The sequence below is a fragment of the Agelaius phoeniceus genome, chromosome 8 (genome assembly GCF_051311805.1).
Source record: "Agelaius phoeniceus isolate bAgePho1 chromosome 8, bAgePho1.hap1, whole genome shotgun sequence".
NCBI lineage: Eukaryota > Metazoa > Chordata > Aves > Passeriformes > Icteridae > Agelaius > Agelaius phoeniceus.
The window spans coordinates 33113403-33140926 of NC_135272.1; the positions used below are offsets into that span (position 1 = coordinate 33113403).

Here is a 27524-nt window from a genome sequence, read left to right on the forward strand (position 1 = left end):
GAGGAATGAGGCAGAACGGATACAGTTAAGGTGAGCTGCGCAGAGCAAACAAGCAGAGGTGAGGTATTAATCTCGAGTTCACATATTGAAGTCATCTCTTCCAGCAGGCAACACAAGGAGATTTGAAAAGGACACAATTGAAATTGTGAGAACTTTGTGTAACTGCTGCAGTGCAGACAGAGGTGGGAGGTGTTAGCATAAGCACTCTTTTAATACTGGGCAAAACAAGCTCTCTGCTGGGAGAACAACAAACTTTATTATAAATAACCTGGTTGCAAAGGAACTGTCAATTTACACACAGCAGTTTATTTACAGAGGCATGCCAAGTCCAGACTTGTTTTTTTTTTTTTAATTTACTGCACCACGGATAGCAAAAGAGAAACAACCAAACAAAAACTGAGCCAAAGGAATTGTCTCTGTGAGTATGCCCGTTTCTTAGAGATTGCCCATATCCCTTTAAGGCAGCACAAAGCCCTTCTTTATAGTGGTTTGAAAATGACCTCCTAAATTAAGGCAGCAGGGTCAAACTGACCACACATTATCTAGTGATGGACTCAACTATTGCCTCATAACTTACAGATTTGTTTATAGTTCTTGTAGTCAGAAAAAATAAATTCCTCAGATCATGCTGACTTATCTTTTAAAAACAAACTTCTACAATAGCATATTTTGGGAAAATCACATGGTAATCTTGAATCCACCTTTGTCTTGCAGAAACTGCAAGAAACAACCATCATCTCCAAAAGCCACTGTAACACTACAGATTCCTCCTGCCTCTCCAGTTAATTGGCAGATCATTCCTGGCAACTTTGAGGAAAATGCCTCTAAAGAAGGGTCCAACCAGGCTCCATTCAGGGTGTGGTTGTTTACACCTGCAGTTAGTTTCCTCAAACATCCATCTGTACTATTTCTCTGCATCAATACATAAATAGATCTCTCTCTCACATCACGTATACACATTATAGGTAGTAAAATAAACTTAAGTCATAAACAAACAAAACCCCCTCAGAACAGCACCACTTAAGAATGTTCAGCTTGTAAAAGCCAGTCCTTGGCACTGAGATGTGCCAGGACTAGAATTGTTGGTACAAACTTGACTCATGCCTACTCCAAATGAGTTACAGAACTGGAGTTATAACATGACTCCCAGTTATTTTGCCTAGGGTTCCATATATTCAATGCACTGAAGAGAGTGATTGCTGAATGAGCAACTAGTCACTCTTCATTGGCACAGTGTCTGGGCCACACAGTGAATGTATTTACTGAACACCAGCCAAGCCCTGTGCAGAATACAGAATTATTCATTTACTCCAGGGCATTTCTTTGGTGTCCATCTCTGCAGCAGCCTACTGATTTGGACACCAACATTTCATTATCATCACTGGAGGTGAGAGAGAGTGGGGTTAGGCTAAACCCCATTTTACAACAGGGGCCCAGGAGCCAAAATCTTCATTTTGAGTGCTAAACTTGTGACAAAGATTGACTGCTTCCCTCACCCTTCGCTCCAGGTTATTTATCATTTCCCATCATTGTCTATGGTAAAACTCATTTCCAGTTCTGTCTGTTAAATTCAGCCCTTGCTGTCCCAAACAGAATATGCAGAATGTGGGAGACTTGCAAAATGGCCACCTGTGAAGAGCTGAAGTGCTGCACAGGATCTCTATGCAAAGCACAAAAAAGACAAACCCATATTTCCCTGGCAGTTTTCAGCTTGCACTAATTACAACAATGGACTTCTTTTCCTAAGACACATTGTGTTTGCTGATAAATCTTTCCCAGAACTGATTGCAAGTGTGTGCAAAAACAAAACCCCTCAGTACCCAACTTTGAGATGCAGCCATGCTCAACACAAAACTTTTACCACCCCTGACAAGGTCCACAGCCTGGACCTGCTCTGAGCAGCGACCTCTGGCAGCGAGCAGACAGGAAACCCAGTGCCTTACAGAGCTACTGCCCCATCTCCCTCCTCCTCAGAGCTTGCCCTGGAGGTGGGCACAGAGTCTGTCTCTTGAGCTGAAACTTCAAACACCAGTAAGCCCACCACTGGAACTTACTTAGCAAGAGCAGAGAATGATGCTTACACATAATCCTCAACAATCTTTGACTCACGGGCAGTTATATATTTCCATTCCTAATTCCTGCAAAATTACTTCAGGGCTCTTGTCATACCTTTTCAGACAAGATGCAGTTGTATACAACAGCCCACCCCAGCCCTGTGTTTTAGGAGTCAGATTTAAAAGTGGAGTTATTCAAGAAGTGAAAGGCAAAGCCTGTCATTTTTTGTGTGTTTTGGGCAGGGGTAGAGAGGGACTCAGAGCACACTCAGCACTAGTTCCTTTGATGATTGCATGAGTACATACATGTGGCTTAAGCCAGAGTTTTCTCTGCAATTCTTACTGTAGGAACTGACTCTTTAGGGAGACAGAAAAAGAAACTGAAGAGGAAATTCCTGTGCCATCACCATTTATTCAATGAATCAGCTTGCATATCCAACAGGGAGCTATTCCCACTTGAATTTGTGTTTTGTTCTCATGGCAGGCTCCAGAGACCCCATGTTCATCTGTCTCCTGACTGGCTAGCTCTACTGTAGTCCCAAGATTTTTTAAGGACAGAAAGGTGCTATCTTCTCTAGGTTATTTTTTTGTTTGTTTTCTGAAATCTGAGCATGGTGCAGGCTTTGCTCCCTCAGACACAAGGAAGCTGCACTGTTTGTTTATTCTGTGCCATTTGTGGCCAATCTGCCAGATGCAAATCTCTACCATGAGTCTGCAGCAAAGGAAAGCAACATTCTACATCCCCTTACAACACAAGAGCTTGGCAAACCACATTCCAGGCATGTCCACAGCACCAAGAGAGGAGGATATTGGGATAGTGGGGAGGATTCTCAACTTGCAGTGTGGTGTCTGTGATGATTCCACACAGACTTTCACTGTTTTATTGCATTTTTGGGGAGAAGTGGTGATGGGAATGGTGGGAACGTGGCTACCACGGGTGTGTGAAGCCCTGCAGCTCCAACACACCTGCTTGAACAGGGAAAGCACTGCGAGCTGCCACCATTCATCCACAGGGAAAGGGGACAGCACTGTATGTGGCAGAGCTCCTCCACAGCCAGGGGTGCTCCTGAGGCCACCTCCTATGGATTCCATACCTCCACCCTCCCCTCAGTGCATCCCCAGGCAGAGCACCCGATATCCCACGGGTGGCCACGGGCAGGAGCTGGGGGATGCCTGGCAGGCACAGAGCCCGCAGCCTGCACCACTTGCCTGTGACTGAGCAGGTACCAGAACATCCATCAGCAGGAGCCTGGCCCTGCCCTGGGAGCTGCAGGAGCAGGTGGGAGCTGGGAAGATTGCTGCTGCAGCCTCAGGACACCAGCACGGCACGCACAATGCAGCCTCTGTTCAAAGCACGCAGCAACAGAATCGAAACCACTTCATTTCAAGGGGCATTCAGGCCTGGAGCCGCGACTGGCACTGGGACAATTCAGGGCTCCTGCTGAGGGAGCGAGTCCTGCCCGCCTCTTGTGGATACTGCAGTGTGCAAGAGCCTCAAGGAACAGGGCCTCTGCATTTGTCCACCCACAGTCTGAATTTTCAAAGCTGTATCTCAGAAAATGAAGCAAGATAGGGTTTTTTTCAGATTTATGACTGAATGCTCAGGAGCTTAAGCCTCCATTTCATTACTCCACTGTAACAGGAACACAGATCTGAACCACGTACCTCTCCACAGCTGCAGTGGATATTATTTCAGGTACTCTTGCCTGCAGTTCACTTGTGGGAGAGGCAGGTTGTTCACAGGGTTACCAGAATACTGTTTCACCTGTGCATGCAGCAGGCAATCCAGCAACAAGATGCAGCTCAGCTTTGAGATGATTAAACAGATGAAAAAAATCAGGCTTGAAGGATCCAGTTCAGTTGCAGCTACACAGAAACCAACTGCAAAAAGGCTTTATTTTTTCCCTTAGTACCCAGAATGCAGAAATGAACTCAGGAGACTCTTCCCTACCTCACAGAGGCTTCACAGACTGATTCTTATGTTAAGACAAAAGTATACAAAAGGACTTGAAATACCACCAGAGTTTGCCAGGGGAATAGAATTATTCCCAAAGCCAAAACCAGAGTAAGATGTTATCAGTTACTCAACTTCAAAGGGCACCCAACATACACTTTATATTCTTGTATACTGTGATTCACAGGCATGAGATATTGTTAAAGATGCACTTTTAAGTTAAGGCTTAAAAAAAAAAAAAGTCTTCAGCTCTTTAAATATTGGAGCTGTTAAAGAAACCACAAAGCAATCAGCTTTTGAAAGATTTCCTGTCATAGGGAGAATGCTTTGAATCACACACACATCAGTAGATATGTGCAAATCTCTGCTGCAACACAAGGACAGACCTCAACCACTCTGCCATCAAAAAGTCATCTGCATTTTAAGCCCGTTGTTCAGAACTGTAACATTTAATTAGAACTTACAGTTTATGGCTGTGGGAGTGTTGCAGAAAATACCACAGCAATAAAAGAATAGTACTGCACCTGTTCAAAACTCTGAAAAATTTATTTGAAACTTTCATCTGCAGGATTTGGGTTACCAGTTACACCTGAGGTACCAGCTAAAGCATCAGGTGCACATTGCAATGCCAAAAAATATGCAAAATAAATTATTTAATAACTCAGGCAGTCAAAAGGCTTCTACCTGTGGTAGAAGTCAAGCATGGGGAAGCTTTAGCTTAACCTTTAAACATTGGGAAAGGTTATCTATCTCCTTACTGCATTTGCTATGGGCCATCTCAATGCAAAAAGAACAATTCTCACTTTCACTACCAAATCTAACATCTGCAGTGTCTGCATTACAAAAAAATTACCTCTCTGTACTGAAGAAAGCAGTATGCAGGTCTCACTGGAAATTCAGAGGTTTCTCTTTTACCCAAACCTTACTGACACCCTATTACTCCACAGCTACATCACACCAACATAACTAACACCACAGCCATCCTCAAATCTTGGGTCCCCTGTTAAAGAAAACAAAAAACAAAATGAAACAAACAAACAAAAAAAACCAACAACAATAACAAAACACAAAAAAAAAACCAAAAAAAAAAAAAAAACCACAAAAAAACCGAAAAAAAACACACACAAAAAAAACCCCAACAAAAAATAGGGTTAACACCACTGAAGGAAAATGATAGTTTTGTTTCCCCTTATCAAACTAAATTCATTTGCAAGACCACTTAGCTTACTGTTCTCATCTTCATACTCCACACATTTTCCAATATAGGTATCACAGTAACTGGAGTCTGTTTAAAAACTGAGTAGTTAATTTTCAAATTTTTTAGCTAGGTTTTCAGATTAAAAGCTTTAAAAAAAGCAATATTTTTCACCAGAATCTACCAATAATGTGTATCATTTTGAAAAATTTGGATGTGTGTAGGACACATCTGTCGTTCACCCAACAGAAAGCTGTTGATCTAAACTTTAATTCCCAGTATCATTACTTAGGAGTTTTACTAAATGCAGTACTGTATCCTGTAAGTTTCTGTATAGATCAGAACTTGGTTTGCTAAGTCACCTTAAAGATAAAATCTGAGCTGCTCCCTTCCCAGGCAGTATTTGTGTGCTAATAATGCCTTTCTGCACACCCATTTTACTCTGAAGGAACATTTCCAGCTTACAGAGGAGCAGCATGTTTTATTCCTTGGCACATCTGTTTCCTACACTTAAACTCCACTCTTGATCTTAAAGTGTTATCAACTAAATTTATGAAGCACTTAAGCACTAAGTATCTACGTGAATCTCTCCTCAGCCCCTTAACAGAAGAGAGTAGGGAAAGAACACAGTGTGAAAAATAATGAAAGATCTGAGTGTCAAAATAACTCTGGCAATCTTAAATGTCATAGTCTTACCTAGAAAGAAGAACTGGCACTTTCTCATTTGTAAGTGATATTAAAAGAAGGCAAGATGAATTTTACAAGTTTTATTATACAAAAAATGATCCAAACCCATAAGAACTCTTCTACAGTTCTAAAAGTTTTGTTCTGCAACTTATACTTCCATATGCTTTTCCAAAAAGCCAATGTAAAAAGCCTCATTAGTCCCACTTTCTTCTTAGTAAAAGTCTTGAAAAAACCAACCATAGCTGCATCAAAATTTATTCTTTGTAGTCCAGGAATTGCTGAAGTCTTTTCTTATGTTCTGTAGACACTTGTACAGCACTAGAAACAAATGCAGAACATTTTACATTAGAATACAAAAATAAAGTCTCATGCCAATATTGAGTGTACATTGAAATCAATTACACTGAAGCTAAATTTTATGAAAAACCATCTATGTTCCAAGACAAAGAAGCATATTAATCCTTGAAACTGTCAATTCCTATCCTCAACAGCTTCTAAAACATACCTATACCAGGAAACCTTGCCCATTTCCTTACCTCTAAACAGCAACTGATTAACTTGCAAGGATGATTTAGGTAAGAAAGAATCTCCTAAAAGGATCCCTCCTGTATACTGAGCACTTCTAAACTGAGGGACATTTCATCCCCAGAGGGAGAGATGGGCAGATACTACAGGAAGTTTCAGTCCCACATATTCTAAGGCCAAGGATGGAAGTTTGCCTGCTGGGAGAGTGGCTGAAGAAGAGCTGTTGGACAACCAGGCAGCAATGGAATTTCATTATTTGGACCCCTCATAGGATTTTCTCCCTGCAGAACAATTGCCTCTAGTTGATTTATCTTCTTTTCAGCAGCTCAGATTTATTAAACAAGTGGTATTCATGAACTGCTTCTAAAGAGTTCATGAAAAGTCACTAAGAAAAATTGCCCAGAAATCTATGAATAATAAATTTGAAGGGGGACCATATATCTACACAGGAACTTTTTAAGGTTCCACAAATAAAAAAAAAAAAAAAAAAAACAAAACTAAAATACCACATTATAATAATGTAATGTATAATGACCAGAAGGGATTTTCCCCTAAATTTTGATTTTCACAGGTCCTACAATAACACTAATTAAACCAAATTTAACAAGGAAGCAATCATGAGGAAGTTCTTACTTCAAGTGCTCTCCAAAGACAGTAGTTATCCTGTAGAGGGCTGTTTTCAGAGATGCTCTAAGTGCAAATCGTAGTGTTTTGTAGGATGTGTCCACCAGGCTCCCTGAAATCCGGGGAGGTTTGCTAGAAACATGTGGCAGTTTGAAATGTCTGTCTACGACCTGATGGGAAAAACAAAGAGATTCCTGTCATCTCTTCAATTATTTCATCATGTAACATGTTTGTGTCAAATAAAGCAAAGTGTGAGTTCAGAAATTCCACCAAGACACACAAAAATGTTTTGGAGACTGAGCATTTCCCAGCCATCAACAGGAACACAGAATCAAGTTCTGTGAAATTAAATTCTCTGTTACTGAGTCTTAGGCTAAGAACATCACATGCTGCAGGAGAAACACAATTCTGTCCTGTATTATGACTTGTTTCTTTCACAAACAAGGGTTTTCTTTCCCCCTGGTGCCTGTTCTTGGAATAGATGACTTACACTGAAGAACTTTAATAACCTCTAAATTCTTTCCAAGAACTTCCATTAGGACAGTGTGAAATGGTTATGTTAATAGGACATGGATAGCCTTGGAAATAAATCTGGATTTTTTAAAGCACACATTACACAAACATCAGTAATTTGAGAGTAGTGTCTTACTATTAGCAGAGACACAGATTTTATCTCTTGAGATTTGCAATGTCTCCAAGTGCTCCACATTGCACCAGGAATTGTGTGCAACAGATAAAGATCAAGTTCTAACTCTGCAAAAGATATTGTATTAGAATTGCTGCATCCCTGAAATAAACTCTTCAATTGAGCACACAGTAGCATTTCTTTAGAATTAAAAATTGCATATTTTCTCCTTCCACATTTTAAAAAACCAACAGGTTTTTCTTTTATTCAGCTGTTTCATAGTGTACATAGTGTCAACCAGCTGTTTTGGTTAGATTAACTGCATCAGAGCTGTTTTAGTGGCAGCAACTTCAATGTTATGACTAGTCAGCAAGGTTATTATGTAAAATCAGCAAGACTCCTCCTCTCCTCAATTTGCCTTGCAGCAAGGAAAAGTTCACAGTTTTACCTCCTGAAGAGTCAGTAACGTGTTCAGGATAGCTGGCAGTGTAGTTTGGACAACTCCAAACTGGTCTTCAGTGAAGGAGGCTGCTACCAAGTGAGACAGACCTTTAAAAAAAAAAAGAAATTTGTTGTAATTCATGCTTCCAAAGGTGAGAATTCAGTATCAAAGATTATGGTGTTGGCTGAAGATTCCACCAGTGTGCTGGAATACCTCAGGACTTGCTGCTGCCAGCTGAAAGTCACCTCAGCTCATGACCACTCACTGGTTTGACAGGTGTATAATAGCTTGAGGTTGGTAAAGCAAGAGAGATTTATATAAAAATTATGCATGATTCCCATCTCCAGACTCTCTACATCCCAAGCCATCACCTTCAATCTGACACAGCATGGCACATCTGCCCATAAAACACATCACCAAGGAAACTGATCAACTTTGCACAGTCAAATGCAATAGAAGATTCTATCAATATCAGTATTTACTCACAACTTTGAAAGAAACAATAAAAATCCAAAATGTAATTTCATACTGTCATTGTTCTTCTAATTCTCTGCAAACCAGCTTTTTGTTTATTTGCCAAGTTATTATCTGAGTGCCTCCCTCAGCTCCCTATGAATAATAGGGATAATAATTCCCAGAGCCTTTAGTCAGAAAAGCTGTTGTAAAAAGGCAACACAAATCTGTCACTAGAAAAAATGTAAAAGTGATACATGGGTTCATATGAGAGAGAAGCACCAGAAATCAAGTTTAGGAATCTGTACAGAACATAAGAGATCTCACATGGGATCTCAAAACTAACAAGTGAATTAGACTTTAGTCATGTTGGTGTCTGAAATGCAGTTGTGTTTTTGTCAAAAGCATTTAAAAGATTTTTATTGTTACATTTATAAAGCACAGAGCCCAGAGAGTTTTCAATGAACCCAGAGTGGATCACCTGGAAACCACTTACCTTCCAAAGCCCAGATGTGCATTTGGGCATCACAGAAGACAGCCTGGATGGAGGCTTCTGGGTGCTGAGAAAGAAACCAAAGTGCTGTGAGTGCACTTTATAAATAATATTGCCAAACTTGCAGCTTTCAGAACAGACCTGCAAGGCCAACAGATCTTGGGAAATAGCCAGAAAAATCTGATCTAAGGTAAAATTTTCTTTGGACAGAAGCTGCCCACAATGCTACAGCTGTAATTGAGGAGGAAAAAAAAAAGTGTGGGGGGGAAGGATATACATGAGCTAGTGTTCAAGGGCTAAGAATACTTTAAGTAAAATACAGTTTCTAATCAGATGAGTTTTAAACAGCATTGTTATTCTTATTTTCTGCTGGTATGGGACAATCCTGCTGTGAAACCCACAGCAAGGAAGAAACTGTACTTATGGAAAGCTTTAGATGAAAATACAGGTTTTAAAGCCATTACCTGTGTCTCAAACACAGGACCACCCTTACCTTGCTGAAGAAATACATTATCAATGCCCGTTTGGACAAGAAGTTTTTTATCTGAAAAGAAACAAAAGATTAAACATATCATCTGCATTTATTTAAGGCATGCACAGTTGGCCCTTCTCAACCCTACCACCTTCGCACAGCATAAAGGCATTGGGAATGGAGGGAAGGATTTGTGGTATATAAGCTAAGTAGAGAAGGAAGCATTCATTCCATAAAGGGGAAAATTCTTCCAGAGAGGTATCACCTAAGCTGCACCCCCTATGCACTGAACTTTTACTCCACCTGTTCTTGCTTGTTCTGAAGCCATGTGTAAATAAATCTTGGCTGCACTGCCTCGCTGCCAGTTCTTGCAGCAGAGAGCACTGGGGAGGGCTCATGGTGGGAACCATTCATTTGCTGATCTGCAAGGAAAAAAATACAGTTCCTCAGAAAAACTGATTGCTGTCCCTTTCATCCTCACAATGCAGCTCTCCACTGACAAGGCCACTACACTTATGGCTCTGAGGCTCAAGTGCTGTGGAAGAATCTTTACCTGAAACCGACGTCCACAGCTTTGGTCCCCTCCTCGTGACATGGGGACTTTGGACTGTTCCATGCCAAGGAGACTTTACATCCACAGCTCCCATCTTGTAACTTAAAGCAGGAGAGCTGAAAGGTGAACCAACATCAGAGCCAGGAGATGTCTTCACAGGCATCAGGGATGGCTTAACCAGGGGAGACATGGAGGCTCTGAGAACAATGTTGGACCTCTGTGACTGGAATGACATATCTTCTATCCCAGCAGCTCCTAGGGACAAAGAACACACTGCATGAAGACAACAGGCTGGCACAATGACACAGGAGATGGCTTTGTTATTTGATTGCTATTTCAACAACTTCTGTATCAGAGCTAATACAAAAGGACATGGTTAGCACTCTGGTCTTGCAAAGAAGTACACATCAACTTAAGCATGGAGTGTTTTCAAAGTTCATCAGCTTAAAAACAGCAGTGATGAGAAAGTAAAAAGTGATGAGAAAATAAATATAAAATATAAATATAAAAATAAATTTAAATTTAAATAAATCTTTTGCATTTATTCATTTTACTCCTGCTAGCCAATATTACAACATCCTGATATATATGTACATAGAGTGGGCTCTTAGCATTAAGTACTAGAAAAAAGGCTATCCATAGAAGAATGAAAGGTCATTCTGACTGGCATGTAAGAAAAGGCATGTCTGTCTGCAAATCCAAGGATCAGCAGCACGAGAAGAAATTCACCTGTGACATACAACAGTGCCTGCTGTTGCCAGGGCACTGCCTGCTAAGGGATTCCATTACCTGGCAGCCTTGTGCTAACACAGCTGAGCTGCCAGGAATGATGCCCAAGTCTGGCATGTAAAACACCCAAAATGCCTGGAGGCTGCTCACAGCTCAGGAGTCAGATTGGGATTTCCTCACTTTACAGTGATATTAGTGAATCACACAAACATAAACAGAACCTAATTTTACCATCTTAAACTAATCATAAGAGCAGTTATGCAAATTACAGAGCATCTCTTGGCATGACTTAAATTCTCCCTGTGCTGTGTTGAACCACTTACTGAAACTGTGATAATCAGACTTTTTTTATTCATGCAAGCATGGAAAAAATACTGTATTGAACATAATATCATGCAAGTAAACAAACTGAGTAAACAAGTTTTCTAGCTATTTTGGGATTACTTCAACACAAATACCTAAGATTAATTGGGGGAGGGATCTTTTTTGTCTGTATTTATTTGCAGAAATTTTGTCTGTATTTATTTGCAGAAATTTTCCTCATAAAATTTAATTGAGACTAAGGTATCTATTGCTACCTTCATGCTTTACAAACCTTTATGAGCACTTTCTCACATACCTGGAGTCTGAGGAGGTACTTTCAGCTCTCCCACTGGTGGCTTTGCTCTCCCATTTGCTGCTGCTGCTTCCTGCTGTGCAATCAGCCTCTGAGTCAGGTCACTGAGGAGACTCAAACACTCCCGGGATATTGCAGTCCAGTTGTGAGGGTGCCCACCTGGAAATGCACACAAAGAGCAGAGTTTAACCCATCTGCTGCTCCCTGCATCCCTCTGACAGTGCCCACGTGCTCTCAGCAGGAGCCTCACTGTCACAGTGCCACTCAGCTTCTAAAACGCCGCAGGGCATTTCCACTGTGGCAGCTTGTTTACACTGAGAGAAGGTGAAAACATGGGCAGATTCAATGGATAACTGTAAAAAGAGTTCAGTGAAACCTGCTAAGCAAGCAGGCAACACAGGCAGTTCAGCCCATCAGATCTGAAATCACTGAACAGCTAAAATGAACAAATACCAGTGGCGATGTCAACACACTTTTGAAGCAGTACAAACACTAGAATTCCTGATAAGGTGCTACAAAAAGTTCCTGAGGGCTTCTAAGCAGTTTTAATTGACCCCCTCTGCCATATCTGAGTACAGCAAAAGGACTGTGCACTAACTGAAGTTCCAGCTTTGCTCTCACAGCTGCAGTGGTGACTCACTATTTGTACCTGATTTCCCCTCACTCACACACACCTCAACATTCAGCTGCCATACACATCTGTTAGGTTATCCAGTCTGGACTGAATGACTGGTGGTGTGAAGTGGGCCCTGCTTTCAAAATCCTAAACCTGTGTTTCCTCCTGGCTGTCATTTAAATCCAACAGACACCACAACTGGTTTGAGTTTAGCAGGTGAAACAATATGAATATAGATAACTAAGCAGCCTTTTGGAAAAGGCACCACAGGGAAGAAAGAGGCTCCTGGCTTATGCAGCATACCTTACAACATCACATAATTTCTAAGAGTGTTTGACTGGTGCTTTTAAAAAAAGGAATCAACACAAAATAATTTTTATAATTACCTGGCTGACTGAGGCTGAAGACTTCCTGCCGTCGAACAGGAGAATACTGAGAAAGTAACATCAAGTCTTGTAAGGCTAAAAACTGCAAAGAAAGGAAAATATTTTAGTGCATGCAAAATCCACTGTATTTGCTTAAAAAATATGTAGCTATCCATACAAAATCAATCCCTCAACTCCCAAAGAATGAGTTCACACTGGCTAAAACCAGTCATGTAACACAAAGAGAATGGAGGCAAATCCCCACAACCACCCTGGATGGGGCTGCAGAGCTATTAAGAGCTTTAGTGATATGTCAATTCTCAGGAGTTCAAGAAGATCTAACACTTCTTTTATTCTAATAGCTCAGGCAGAAAGGTATTAAGACACTAAAAAGTCTAAGAAAAGAACTGTTTTTGCAAACCAGAACTCAACTACAGTTTTAGGGTCAGTGCCTTATGGGACCAACCTACCACTGCTTTTTCTTGTGATCAAGCAATTAATGTGCCAAACTAAAAATAACCAGATTTCTCACAACATTCAAAACCCTATTATAAATTGGACATTTTAATGACATCTGAGATCATGTATTAGATTTTCTGTTCCTTTAATTGTTTGTACTCAACTGTTCCCCACCTATCCTCAGATAAAGCAGCAAAGCTTAAAAAGGTATTGCAGCCTATTATATCTCCAGCTTTATCAGAATCTGTAAAATCAGTAAAGGTAGAATTTGCATGTGCAAGTGAGTATTCTTATCTTTATTTACATAACACCTCTTCAATCAGGTCTCCAATTTCTAAGTGTTATCATCAGTAAGTCCTATTAATGTTTAACATAGACCAAAATTCCTCTTCTTTACTCACAGGTTTTAAGTAGCTTTTTACTATTGCCTTTTATAAAAAAGAAATCCAACTTCCAACCTAAATATGAAATATTTATATTTCATATTTATATAAATATTTAAATATTAACATTTTCAATTTCAAGAGAGAACACACATGTGTTCTCAAATATATGTTGCAGGGACAAGATGTTGAGAGTACAAAGGTTTGAGAAAACACCTGCTTATGTGACAAGACTCCAAGATGAGTTACAAAAACCTGAATGCCACCAAGCTGCTGGTTTTGCATCAGTACACACCATGAGACTTCTGCTGCACACAGATCTCTCCTCTAACAAAATGAATCTTCAGCTAATGGTAACAGCATGGTGAGCACCAGCAGATGTCACCACTAACCAAATTTTCATCATTAAATGCAACAGCCTGTGAGTGCTCTGAGGCAGCTTCTCAAGGAACTGACACCTCAGTGACCAGAACTGGGACCTGGAAGATGTGACTGGATGCTCTGAAAAACACCTTTTGAGCACACACCTGTCAGGAAGAGGCAGGAGCTCAATTACCTTTATAAGGAGGGGAGGATTGCTGTTTAAGATTTTAGGCAGGCACTGGTCTGTCTCCTGAGCAAATGTTGGTTGAATGGGAAAATGATGACTCTAAATACAAACATCAAAATTTATGTTATACAGAGGAAAGCACAAGAAAATCTTATGAAATACCAGTAAACTGGCCTGGAATTTCTAACATAGAAACAAAAAGAGTTTACTCCTTTCCTTTAAAAATGAGAAATCATAGAAAATCCAGATATCTTTATAATCTTCAAATAAATATTCTCATGTGGCTAATCTCACAATTTCTTTCCTGACTTTTCAATTATCACTATGCAAATATTTAAAAGCAACTTTGGAAGTTATTTAGCTCATTAAGAAAAACAAAACCATGTGGATAAACAAATCTTTTTTTCATCAGCCAAAAGGGCAAAGTCCATTTTATACTTTCACAGATGGATGATTTCTTTTGTCTCCCACAGGTTTATAAGCAATACAGTAATTAGAGAGGTTGACAAGGTGTTCACTGGTGCTTGTTATTATCCTTTGAGACAGGTTGCTCACACCTCAGAGCTGTTGTCATGTTTGACTCATTGCTGATCTTTTCTCAATGTAGTCACAACAACTATACCTTTCTAATTAAAGCTAATTAAACACCCCAGCAGCACTGTATTTGCCATTTCATTCCATGAGTACTTTGCACCAATACATTGACCCAGGATTTAAACCTCACTTTTTTTTCTCTTTTATCAAGAGTCTCATAGTGTTTTAATTTAAAAAAATTAAAATCAAGTTAGAGGAACAATTTTTTCCTCTCTAAAGAAATATCTGGAAACAGAAGCAGGAGTAAGAGGAGGAGGTGGCAGGAACAAAACATGAATTTTGTAAGGAGCACAGGTCTTGCTATGAGAAGAAAGGGAAAACCAATTAATGCCAGGTCTCTCTTGACTATTCAGTTATCAGCTACTATCTGTAGTGCATGCTGTGAAAATTCAAGAATTAGGAGTTATTTCCTAGTAGAACTGCTTTTGAAATGAAAGAATGATCTGTGTCACACTGATGATGTAACTGGAGCACTGTCACAAGTACTGACCTCTGTGGCATAGATTTTGAAGAGCAGCCAAGCAATGTACCAGGTCATCAGAAGGAACACACCACTCAGCCAGGTATGGTAAAACAAGGAGAGATCCAATAAGCCACTCAGAGTGTCAAGAGGATGTAATTTACTGCAGATAAAATAACCAAGAGGATATAAGTATTTTAGTATTCTTATTATGAACAATTAATGAAATTCAGGAAAATAAATATTAATTAATAATGACTACAGTTTTAGCCAATTAACATATTAAGACTCCAGCCTCCCTATTCTAAAACAAACAACAGTCATAAAAAAATAAGGATATTCCCCCTGCCCTCACTCCCCCCCCAAAAAAACACCATAGAAAATCAGATAAAACTCATAGGTGCAATCTGGAGTGTTTACCCTTTCTAATACTTTAGAGATTAACAGAAAATAAAAAAAGTGATCTCCTAATTACTATCTTAATGAAAAGATGGTTCCTGCAAGGGGATGCTAGTTCCTTTAGGATTCATTTCAGAAAAGGCCAGAGCTGCCCACATTTGTTGTGGAGAGGCAAAGAACTGAGTCCTGCTGCCAGGCTGCACTTCCTCAGCAAAGGAACCTCTCTTCAATATTCCCAGTTTCCAGCACAATGTCCTCCTACCTGTCTGTGTGAAGACCCATCGTGGTACATATCCATACCTTTGGGATATAACCTAGGGGTTCAAAAAGAAACTCTGAAACAAATACAACACTACAAAACACACACACAGTAGGCCAAAAAAAAGAAGACAAAAATAGAATTTATGCAGAAACAAGAGACTGGTCTTCTAACTCACATGGACAAGGAAACAATCTGCCTTTGGGGATTGTTTCAAGAAACACAAAAAAGAAAATGAAAAAAGGCTTCAGGCTAGCAGCTGTACACTGAGAGATGTAGACCTCCTCTTTTATTGCTGCTTCTCAGCAGTGAGTTAATTGTGTTTCCTCACTAACAAAAGAGGGTTAATAGTAATCTAATATTAATTTTCACTACAGCCCAGGCAGCAGCAAAGTGCTTTTAAAGACTTAATGGAATCTGATATAGAACCACCATACTTCTAATTTATCCCCTGATGTAAATAAAGGGATAATAGTTCTTGCATATTTTGACTTCATTTAGGAGGATAATTACAACCCTAACAAAGAAATCCTGATTTTTACAAAATCCAGTGCAATCATCTTCATCAGCACAGATTTTTATTTTTTTTTTTTTGCCATAGACCAAACTCCATTTTCACATGGGAGGGAGCCATCCTGCCTCCCTCCAAATAATATTCAGGGCACCTGAGAGCAAAGCCAAAGTGCTGATCTTTGCCTAAAAAAATGGGACCAGCAACCTTACACACAAGGAAGCCCTTCCTGCCCACTGCTGGAATGCCAGGCTCAGCTCTGGGACACCACAGCAGCAGTCCAAAGCCTGACTGATTAAAATTTTCAAACACAGGAATTACAAATAAAAAACAGAGAATTTCAGGAACCCTTACCAAAAAAGTAATATGTGACACAGAAGTTTCTAACAAAATATAGTGATTCCACACAACTGTGTTTTATCAGGAGAGGCAAAGATCTTCTGAAACGTAAATACTTGTATTGCTAAAACCAAACAAAATAAATAGTTTAGTATTCCACATGCAGAACTAATCAATGAAACAGTTAATAAAAATAGTACAACAAAAAAGGACAAGGTACTTGAAAGCATGAAGTCTAGATCAATTAAAAACTTAAGTTAATTCCAGGTGTTACATTGATTAATTATGATCCCAATCTTTCCTGACATTTTATAATCATTTCTAATTCTTATCCTGTTTCCTGCTTGTAGCAGTGAAAATGAAGAATGGGGTAGACTGACTCAATACACAAGGGAACAAACCAAAATAATCCTGTCTAATGCAAAATAAAGGGAAAAAAAGAGGGCATATTTAATCTACTGGATTTCATTTACATTCTAAATGTTCAATTAAAATATAGGGAAAATTTAGACAAGCCTGAGTTCCAGAGTCAGGAACCAAGCAGCAAAACCAACATAACACTGATACTTTCCTCCAAATAAATAAACTATATATGTTTCCAAATGACTGAAGCAACCCAGATGACAAATGAAACCAGGAAAATCAAACTATGCAAATGCAACCAAAGTGATTTAATTTTTTATTTTACTAGCTTGCATTAGGAAACAAAAAAGAAAAAAAGGGGGGAAAAACCAAAACCAAACAGAAAACCCGAAGAAACTAAAACAAAAAAAAAGATAATTAACAATATTGAAATATATTTTTTTATTATTCTAACTACAGCATTGTCAAAATGCTGCTTGGTTTGCTGATGAATGGTCAGCAAAATGCAGCACACGTGTTTTCCACTATAACACAACCAACCTTGGTTAAAGACATCTCTTGCCCAATTGTTTGGACTGTGTCATTCTGGGAATCAGGCAAAGTTCATGGCTGCTGTGAGGCTGCAGCAACAGAAATATTTTTAAGGTGATGCTTCACACTGGTACAGATTTCTGCAGGACTCCTCCAGAGGAATTAATGGAATTTCAGTTTCCATAGTGCTACACACACAAAAAGGCTTTGGATGTTGAGCTCTAAGCAAGATTTAATGTGCTATTTAGACTTGAACTGAAGGGGTTTTTCAACTGTCAAGATTTTCAGCTTTTAGATGACCCTTGTTGTGAGTTCCTGAAATTGATACCCAGTTTGTGCACATTGTCTTTTTCCTGTAGTTCACCTGCTACCTCAGCCAGCTTTTAACACGCATCAGAGGGTGCAGGGTAAATCTTAAAGAGTCAGAGCACCCCAGTTTCTGTTCATTTAAAAGGAGCTGAGCAGGAGGAGTAGGATGAACACTGCTGGCATTTAAAGCTGGGTGTACACTTCATCTATCAGTGACAGCAGCTGCACACAGGCAGCTCCTGCTGCCACACTCATAAATTATCCAGGCTTTTTTGAGCACTGTTTCACTTATACATGTCTTTCTACAAAGATGCTTAAAGCTCTTACCTGTATGATTGGAAATGGCAAATAATTCATGTTGTTAATAAGAAAGAAAAGGCTGTAGCTGTATCCCAAGAAAGCTCCAGAAAGTAGAAAGAAGAGGTGATACTCATTTAGGCACATCTGAGGAACAGCATCTTCTAGGCTAAAACAGAAAACTTAGAATCAATTCTGAGTGCAAAACAAAAAGCTGTTCAAGCCTAAGGAAACTCAAATCAGAAGCTTGATTTTACTTTGCTGATCTGTACATCTGATGATATCTCAGCAAGTTTTTTGCTGAAGTAGGAATCCCACCACCTGTTTTTGTAATTTATGCATGAAACATATGCCATTAACCACCAGACCAGGACTTAGTTCAAGTGACAACCAATTTGTCATCAAGAATGAAGAATCCATTAAGAATCCTGGAAATGTATTTTTTCTGCTCCAGTTCTCTCTGCATTGTAACATTCACAAAGGGGGGCATTTTTTGTCCTTTAATAAAGAAAATCAACATATAATTGGGTTTTGAGAATACCCAAATTCTTGGGATTTTTTTTTGAAAGAAACCATCAGTAAATACATTTTACAATAAAAGTTCATTGTTTATCTTTCACACACACACAATTACCTTTCTGAAGGTGTGCAGGACACAGCAAGAAACTGGAACCTCCCTTTTGTCATGACTGTAGCACACCAAGCAACCAGCATTCCCATGATAGCATGAACAAAGGAATGGATCACTTGCTGAGGGTGAATAATTTTTCCTATCAGTGCTAATCGAGAGCATGGTATCGATGGCACCACTGTAAATAAAAGCAGAAAAATCATTTCATCTCTTAATAATAAAATCTGGCATTAAAAAATAAAAAAGAGAAAAAACCCCACCATTGTCAGGATCAATCACTAAATTATAAATGATCATCCTATTTAATTTAGGTATCAAAAACAGTTCAACAATTTACACAACCCACCTGCATAAAATTCAACGTTGAAGATGCTTATTACTATTATCACCACAGACATCAGGAAGATACAAAAGATGACATAAGATGTATACAAATCATTGAAAGAATCTAAAAAATAAAAATATTATTGTTCAGAAAATTGGAATAACACAGCAGCAATGCAGTAAGTAACAGAAAAGAGCACTTAAGCAATGGAAAATAATCCACTGAATGCTTAAAGGGAAGTAATGGCCAATGGATTTTCTAATCCCACATGAGGTCTGCCCAGCTACAAAACATTTCTGCACAAAAGCATATTTAAACTTCATAGAAACTATTTGACACCCTTATAACTGGTTTTCTTATAAATCGACACTCAGAAGTTTGTTTAAAAAAACCCAAAACATTAAACTGTGGCTCAAATATCACATTTCCATTCATTTAAGAAAAGCTGTAGCCATCCAGCCACACCAAAAAGGGAATAAATTTCTTACAGAGTGGTTCTTTTGAGCTTTTCTGTTTTCAAGGGAGGAAGGAAGTCAATTCTCTCTGCCTGGAGAAGCTCAATGATCACAGGCAACGAGCTTCCAGCTAAACATCTCTCAATTTTCACTGCAGGCACTCAGGGGAAGTTATTCTCACCATGCACAGTGGCTGCTTCAGGAATTTCTCTTAGGATTCAGTGCACCATAGAGAAAAGTGAAGAAGGGAACAGGTGGAAGGGGAAGTGTGTCCAAGGACTCAGAGCAGACAACTAAAGCACTTAATCTGTTTTATTGGTGTTGTTGTTGTTTCTTCTGTGAGGGATAGACTCACATGAACTTGCAACACTTATTCCCACCTAGGGTGGACTGTGGCTGCTGCAGCTTTAACACAGAAACATTTCAAAAGCCAAAGACTACGAAACACAAGTGTAACACGATGCCACCGTCAGTTCCCGTTATCTGGGATAGAACGCGAAACAACAGAGTGTAGAAAAAAACCCAACCAAACAAAAAACAAACAACAAAAAACAGAAACACAAACAAATGAGAGCAAAATCAGGAGGACGCGGCCGGGCACCTACTGGAGATCCAGCGCACCGGGTGGAACGGGTCGAGGCCGCTGAGCACGATGAAGGCCGCGGTGCAGAGGGGCAGCAGCAGCACGGACCAGGTCACGGCGGCGGCCACTCGCCAGCCCAGAACCTGCGGGGACACAGCGTGAGGGACCGGGACCCGCCAGCCCAGCGCCAGCGCAATCAATGGTGACAACGGGAGGGACCGGGAGGGGGAGCGGGATCTGCCAGCGCAGCGACTGCACGGTGACAATGGGAGGGACCAGGAGCCGGGACCCGCCACGGCAGCGCCTGAGGGGAGCGCAGGGTGAGGGAAGCGGGGCTCACCCCCCAGAACCTGAAGGGAGACACAGTGAGGAGGCCGGGGACCGACACCATCCGCCAGCCCAGCGCCTGCGGGGAGAATAGAGCCGGGACCGGGGAGGATGCGCCTGAGGGAACACAGCCTGAGGGAGCGCAGCCCGAGGACCGACCTGCCGGAGCAGCGCCCGCTGCCCACCCGCCGCCCCCTCCATGGCCGCGGCCCGGCCGCCCGTTCAAAGCCGCCGCCCAACGGCCCCACGTGCCGGACCCGCGACACTTCCGCCGCGCGCCCAGGCGGCAGCCAATGGGAGGGCGCGCACGCCCCGCTCCCCGGGAGTGCGCGAGTGACGTCACTCGCCGTGGAAACTACAAGTCCCGGCGTCCCCCGCGCGACTATGGCGGCCTGTGGGGCCTGGGGTCTTTCCGTGTCTAAGGGGACAGAATGCAGCCCGGGGCGGCGAGGAAGGAAATTGTCACATTAGCCCACGTTACGTCTGTTTATTTACGCTTTGAAAGCCTCGCTGGCGGCACGGGCCCACCTCAAGGGAGTCCAGTCCTGTCACAACAGCAGGCCTTGGACCAAACCTTCCCCCCCCCTCCTCACGGCTTCAGAGCGTTAGGATGCTTTGTGCACAAAAAGTACAAATCACATCGCCTTCAGAAGGCTTTATTCAGAGGCTTTATTCAGAGGCAAAACAGTTTTTAAAGAAAAACAAAACAAATCCCCCCCCCCCCAAAAGCAAAAACAAAACATAAAATAATCCCGACCAAACAAAAACAACCCCTTTGTGTTCTAGACTGGGATCCTGGAACATGGAGATGTCCATACGTCCATGGGACATCGCTGTCCGTCCTGCTGCAAAACACATCCCTTGTCCTTGACATTTTCAAGGTCTTCAGTGAAAAAATAATCTAAATAGAACTACTGTCTAGATGGAGAAACTGGTGCTGTCATCTGAAAGAAACAAATAACTCCAGTGAATATTTCAGCTCCTTACCAGAGGACACAACAGGGCACATATTTAAGTCTCAATACTAAAATCCATTACTGTCATATTGATTCTTATTAGGCATCTGGAATGAAAAAAATGATTTTGCAGGAGGAAAAGCCACTAAAATTGACTTGCATGATTGGACTGTGTAATTTTTTAATGTGCCTTTCACTGGGCACATTTGGCTATTTTTAGTATTATTAAATCTAATGTAGCTTCTATTCAGTAAATATCCAGGTTTTCACAAACACACTTGTGGCTGATGTACTTGGAGTGGCCTGGCCTTTACATCCTCTATTAGCCTGTTCCTGGACCTCCTCCAGAGAATTATCCAACAGAATTCAAATGTCATCTGCTGCTGGCAGCAGTCCTGGATGCCAGGAAGCAAATGCTCAAAGCCATCCCAGAGAAGAAATGCAGTGCAGAGGGATGGGTGGCTCAGCTCTGAGTCAGCGCTGCCCAGAGCCTACACAGATGTCCCCACACAGGGCTGCTGCTCTGAAACACTGTCTCAAACATCAAGGGGGAAAAGCCCAGTCTGCTTTTTATATTAAAAGGAAAGAAAAACTGGAGTCTAACAGTTTATTGCTTAAGTTTCACTTGTGCAGAATAAATTCAAATAAATGTTCTGGGGTTTTTTTAAGGGAATGGCCTCTGGGACTGAGTATATTATTTATTTACATGTGAGTTTCTTTGCCAAGATCAAACCTCAAAGAAAATAACCTACCTGTTCCTCAGAGTCTTTTCAGTTTTTACATCTGCACTTAAAACTTACAAATGAAACAAAGTTAATAAATTTTATTTATATATGGACCCCATTTAGCAAAATTAGTCTGTTAACCCCCTTTCCATTCAACCATAGTGATGGGCAAAAGTTTTAAGATCTCTGTGATGACTGCAGGAAAAGGAAGTTTAGACAGGGTTCTCACCTTATTAATGACTCTTTGTTATTACTGTTGTTCCATTGTGAGCAGGAATAATAGGAGCAGGAATATCCAGTTCAGGGGCATCAAAAAAGTATGCCTACATTATTGGAGAAAAAAAAATTATTTAGAGAGAAACATACAGTGCTGCCTCATCCCAGATCTTTCTTTCCATACCCATCAAACACAGGTACACAGATCCATCTACTCTGGAAGCTGTGGAAACTCAGGCCTAGTGACACCTTCTACCCCCTCCAATAAGGAAACAAATATTTTAAGTCTTCATTGTGTATTTCAATGGCCTCAGGGTCTTCTGTTTTCTAATACTTACTTGTGTATGAAAATATAAACCTGCTAAAACTCCTAAGCCCACACTTTACATTGAACATTTAATCCTTCTAAAGGACTAAGCACAGTACTCATTGGAATAGAGTGCAACTGGATACTATAAAGATTATGGCTTTGCTGGTACCATGATGAATTCGAGGTGAATTGGACTCAATGATCCTAATGGGTCCCCTCCAACCTGGATATATTCTATGACTCCATAACTGATTATTGAATTTATTACCAGCACTGCAGGGTCACACTGGCGTCAATTTTTCCTACATTTAAAAGAACTGCAATTTTTACATTGGAGGTTTGTCACAGACACATTTTATGAAAAATCCTTTTGCCAGGATCTTTTCTCCTGAGAAGCTGAGAAGCTTCAGCTTCTCCATGTTTTGCTGCTTTGGAATGTGATCTGGAGAATTATTCACCCAGCATGTGAAATTGTTTTTACTTGATGACCAATGACAGCCACCTGTGTTGAGGCTGTGAGCAGTCACAAGATTTTATTATCGTTCCTTTCTATTCCTTGCTAGCCTTCTGATGAAATCCCTTCTTCTATTCTTTAGTATAGTTTTAATATAATATATATCATAAAATAATAAATCAGCCTTCTGAAACATGGAGTCAAGATTCTCATCTCTTCCCTCATCCTGGGACCCCTGCGAACACCACCACAGAGGTTTTCCTGTAACCAGCCAATCCTTCCTTCTCTATCCCATACCACCACCTGTCCTAGGATATAAGAGATCAGGGAAAAGGACTGGCAGTGTCCCACCAAGCATCCAACAGCCAGCAGGGCGTGCAGCAGCAGGATGGCGGCCACGGTGGCCACGGCGATGCGGCGGTTGTCGTCGCGGACGGCGGGCCAGAAGGTCATCACCAGCACGGAGCCCGAGAGGCACAGCGAGAACACCACCAGCACCCAGCGCACCACCTTCTGGGGGATAATCCACAAGATCTGCAAAAGGCAGCACAAGGCTTGCAAAAGGCTGGCAAAGAGGCTGTGTGTTCTGTGACACCGTTGTCGCTTCTGTTTGTGCACAAATAAACTCGCGCCTAAATCTGACACATCTCTTACTGGAGGAAAGAGTAAGAGCTCCCAGACACAAGGGTGAACCCCAAGTTATGCTACTCCCTCCAAGGCCTGTCCCCAGCCAGGGAAACTTGTCCTTGGAGCCATCAGCATCTGTTCCCTGGGGACACAAACATCCTGATTCCTGAGGCTGCCTGCCAGGCTCACCAGCAGCACCTTGCTTGCTTTTGCCGCCTCTGGGGAAATGATGTATCCTGGGCTTTTCCAGCACCCACAAGACACCTTTACACTAGACAAGCTTCAAGAAAAAGAGCAAAAGATTCTCCCAGTCTCCAAAATTTCGACAAGTGTCAACAATATTATAAGAAAGAGCAAACCTTCTCAGGCAGGACATGTGAGAGGGGCACTCCTTAGGCATACGTACCGCTGTGGGAATGTAAATGAAGAGGGAGTAGCCATACACACACACTATCTCCAGGAAGGAGTAGGAGACAATGTTCATGACTTTACTGTTCCTCCACATCAGGAATCCCCAGAGAGCAAGGGGAACAAGCCAAGCGTATGCATAAATCGTTGTAGCTGCTATGGACACTGGAAACACAACAAAGGGTTTAATGCTCTACTTTGAATCCTGCCAGAATCAAAGCTGTAGAAGCATTCAGCATGAAAACTAGAAAGCTACCTGTGAAGATACTTCCAAAAGATGAACTTTGAATTATTAATAAACTGAGAACTTTGCATTTATATCTAGTTTACACCCAGTACTCTGCCAGCACTTCAGGTAGGTGATCTGAGTGATAATCTGATCTGGTAATTTTCTGCCCAAGGCCTGCAGGTTCCTGGGAGGCCACAGATCCAGCAAGGCCCTCACCAAAGCACCACAGTGCCCAGTGCTGGGCTTTCACTCTCTGTTCAAGGAGACATCCACTAAGGCTGGAAAATAACTAATTACTCCTGCTTGCTCTTCTAAATCCCTGAAACTAGCTTATGCTCTGAAGAAACAGGGTTCTGCCAGTCACAACCCATTTTAAGGGCTTGTTTCACAGGTCTAAAAATTTAAAGACAGCAATCAATCAAAAGATTTGTGCTAAATCAAAGCCACGACCTGGTTTCATATTACTTCATTTGAATATTAAAAAACAAAAGCCCAAACCAAAAAAATAAACCCCACAAATGACTACTTACAAACCTTTTCTGAACTCAGGCACATAGCGGTATGTTGGTTTGCCCAGATGGATGAAGAAATTTGAGAGGTTGCCACTAACAGCAATGGTGAACACGAGTGTAGCACATATCCAAAATGGACCTTAAAAGGAAAAAAAAATCAATAGCACCTCCTCTGCTGTCTTGCTTTCTAGGCCAGGAAGTAAAATGTAATACAGACTGAAAATATTTAGTACAGCAAGTAACTTCTCCCACCTCACACGTACCATAAAGGTCGGGATTGCTGCGGATATACAGCCTTACAAAGTTCTTCCCAGGGACTGGGAACACTGACCCTTTGATTCTGTCCAGGACCTATGAAACATAAGGATCTATTTGACTGACAATGCAAGAAGGAAAAACACCTCAGTGGATAAGGCATAATTCAAACAACAGTTCTCCTCTGGAGCAGAGTATTAACCTGGTATGTGTCCACATCGAAGAAGGTCTGGTAGTACTCAAAAGTCCAGAAAGGGGCACTTTTCTTCTGTCCTGCAAGCAGCTGGATGGTGGGAAAGACAACATGGAAAGTGTTACAAGCACACAATTTATGCATTACTAGTTCATTTACACAGTAGTCACGTGATTTTGTTACCCAAACTGAAAACAAACATAACAGGGCAGGATTATGTAATAGTTTCCCTCTTCCCCTCCAACAGCTGTAGACAGCCAGTCTCTTATCTCCCTGGAGGCAGAACCACGGCCTGAGGTTGTAAAGAGCAGCCTGTTACTGCCTGCTGCCATGCCACATCATCTGGAACACACACCCTCACCACCACGACAAGCTCCTTTTGCTGTCAGAACCACAGAATGGCCTGTGATTGAAGGGACCTTAAAGATCATCTCACTCCATCCCCCTGCCATGGGCAGGGACACCTTCCACTATCCCAGGTAGCTCAAAGCCTGGCCTTAAACACTTCCAGGGATGGGACATGCACAGTTTCTCTGGGCAACCTGTGCCAACACCTCACCACCCTCACAGGAGAGAATTTCTTCCTATAACCAATCTAAACCTCTTCTCTTTTAGTCTGAATCCATTCCCCCTTGTCCTGTTCTCTACATGCTCTTGTAAGAAGTCTCTCTCCATCTTTCTCACAGGCCTCCACCAGAGGGGTGAGAGCATTACCTCTGTTTTATCGGAGTCATCAGTGCCCAGTAGCTCATCATCCTCTTCCCTCCCTGGCTCCTGCAGGTGGCCGTGCTGATTCTTGGGGATTTCGACAGGCTCATCGATGCTTATGGTGGTGGCATCAGGATTGGCTGCAAGCAAATTAGCTGCATCGTCAAATTCTGCAAATAAGTACATTACAAGACAGGCGATGATCAAGACACTAAAATTTTTATTCTCATGGCTCAAACAAACGCATAAAGACGCTGAGACAGAATAATCACTAGCTTAGGCATGTTGGGTATGATCTCTTTCCTGAAGTCCAAACTGACATGGATCAATCTGAACATTTAGTCAGTTGATAAAGTGTGAATGTGCTTTTCCTGCCAATCTGCCTGCAGGATGTGACACTGGCACCGCTGGAGCCTGCCTTCCTGCCCGGCCAAGAGCCCCCAGCCCAGGGCAGCAGGCCTCTGCAAGGGGAAGGGAAAGCTGCCTCCTAGAGAAACGGGTACTTTTAACATTCTCCAAAAATTGACGTGAAATTTTTAATGAAGAACTAAGGAAGTCTGAAACCGGGGCCTTTTGCAAGTTACAGAGCGCTCTGCCCCTCTCCAGCTATCACTTGCTACTACAAAGGATTTCAGTCCACGATTTCCGTCAGCACCGGTTACATTTTTTATCTGGTCAGCAGCACAATTCCATCTCAGAAAATTCAGGATACCTGACCCCACAAACAAAACTCCCAGGACGTTTTTATTCCGCGAACGCTCAGGGACGCTCCCAGAGCCTCCAGCGCCTGACGGCTCCCCCAGCCGGGGCCCAGCCCCGAGTCCGCACCTGCGACATCGCCTTTACCTTGGAATTTGAGGTCGTCCGCCGTCGCCATTCATCCGCCTGGATGAGGATCAGCTCCCCGGGGCTCGACCCTCCTGCAAGAGGACAGGGTGGCGCTGGGGCTGGGGCGAGTGCGGTCCCCGCCCTGTGCCCCGCTGCTGTGCCCCGCGGCCGCGCGCCCCAAGCCCCGCACCCGCCCGGGCCCCGGGCCGGGAATCCCGCACCGGGAACCCCGCACCTCGGCACCGCCGCGACCCCACAGCTGCCGCTTCGCTCCCTTAAAGGCGCCGCCACCGCCGCGCGGCCTCGACCAATCAGCGGCGTCGCTGAGCCCCTCTGCCCCCGCCCCTCGGGGAGCAACAGCCCTGCCGGTGACGCGACTAGCACCGACCAATCAGAGCTCGCGCGACGCTTCCGCCTGCGCGCCAGCCCGCCCCCTTAAAGGGCCCGCGGCAGCCCGAGCGCGGCGGCAGCTGCCGTCTGTGAGGGAACATAACGGGGTGTAGGTGATCGTGCGCTTGTACAACTGCTATTGTCGTACACTGCGTGTTCTGGTAACTGAGGGTTTCACCAGAGAAACACAGAACGGTTAGAGTTGGAAGGAACATTAAAGCTCATCTCATTTAATCCCCTTGCCATGGCAGGGACACCTCCCACCAGAACGCGTTGGTCCCAGCCCTGTCCAGCCTGGCCTGCGACACTCTCAGGGATCCAGGGGCAGCCACAGCTTCTCTGGGCACCTTGTGCCAGGGCCTCACTTCCCGCACAGGAGAGAATTTCTTCCTCTTACCCACTCTAAACCTGCCCTCTGATGGTTTGCAGCCATTCCCCCTTGTCCCGTCACTGCCGCCCTTGTCAATGGCCTCTCTTCATCTGTCTTGTCTCCCCTCAGGTGCTGGAAGGGCACAGTTAGGTCACCACAAAGCCT

General features: G+C 42.3%; 2 protein-coding genes across 6 annotated transcripts; both read right to left on the minus strand.

Moving 5' to 3' along the window:
• Window positions 1-5955: 5955 nt before the first annotated feature.
• NDC1 (NDC1 transmembrane nucleoporin) lies at window positions 5956-20472 on the minus strand. Of its 2 annotated transcripts, XM_054638329.2 has the most exons (18): window positions 20338-20472; window positions 19874-19994; window positions 18835-18936; window positions 18492-18666; window positions 17888-18026; window positions 16373-16481; window positions 15511-15562; window positions 14880-15012; window positions 13802-13894; window positions 12425-12506; window positions 11426-11581; window positions 10078-10332; window positions 9828-9946; window positions 9546-9596; window positions 9056-9119; window positions 8113-8213; window positions 7049-7209; window positions 5956-6208 (listed from the first exon to the last, which is right to left on the minus strand). In XM_054638329.2, the coding sequence occupies exons 1-18, from the start codon at window positions 20377-20379 to the stop codon at window positions 6145-6147; spliced, it is 2019 nt and encodes a 672-aa protein (XP_054494304.2). In that variant the 5' UTR covers window positions 20380-20472; the 3' UTR covers window positions 5956-6144. The 2 variants fall into 2 exon arrangements, with proteins under 2 accessions (XP_054494304.2, XP_077038645.1); XM_077182530.1 differs by lacking the exon at window positions 18835-18936.
• A 178-nt stretch (window positions 20473-20650) lies between these two features.
• Window positions 20651-27508, minus strand: YIPF1 (Yip1 domain family member 1). 4 transcript variants are annotated; one of them, XM_077182542.1, is made up of 10 exons: window positions 27387-27508; window positions 26618-26691; window positions 25778-25911; window positions 25073-25153; window positions 24879-24966; window positions 24638-24754; window positions 23873-24039; window positions 23191-23373; window positions 22089-22182; window positions 20651-21122 (listed from the first exon to the last, which is right to left on the minus strand). In XM_077182542.1, the coding sequence occupies exons 2-9, from the start codon at window positions 26646-26648 to the stop codon at window positions 22093-22095; spliced, it is 891 nt and encodes a 296-aa protein (XP_077038657.1). In that variant the 5' UTR covers window positions 26649-26691; window positions 27387-27508; the 3' UTR covers window positions 20651-21122; window positions 22089-22092. The 4 variants fall into 4 exon arrangements, with proteins under 4 accessions (XP_077038657.1, XP_077038656.1, XP_054494202.1 ...); XM_077182541.1 differs by having other exon boundaries at window positions 25778-25941; XM_054638227.2 differs by lacking the exon at window positions 27387-27508 and adding an exon at window positions 26835-26986.
• Window positions 27509-27524: the final 16 nt, after the last annotated feature.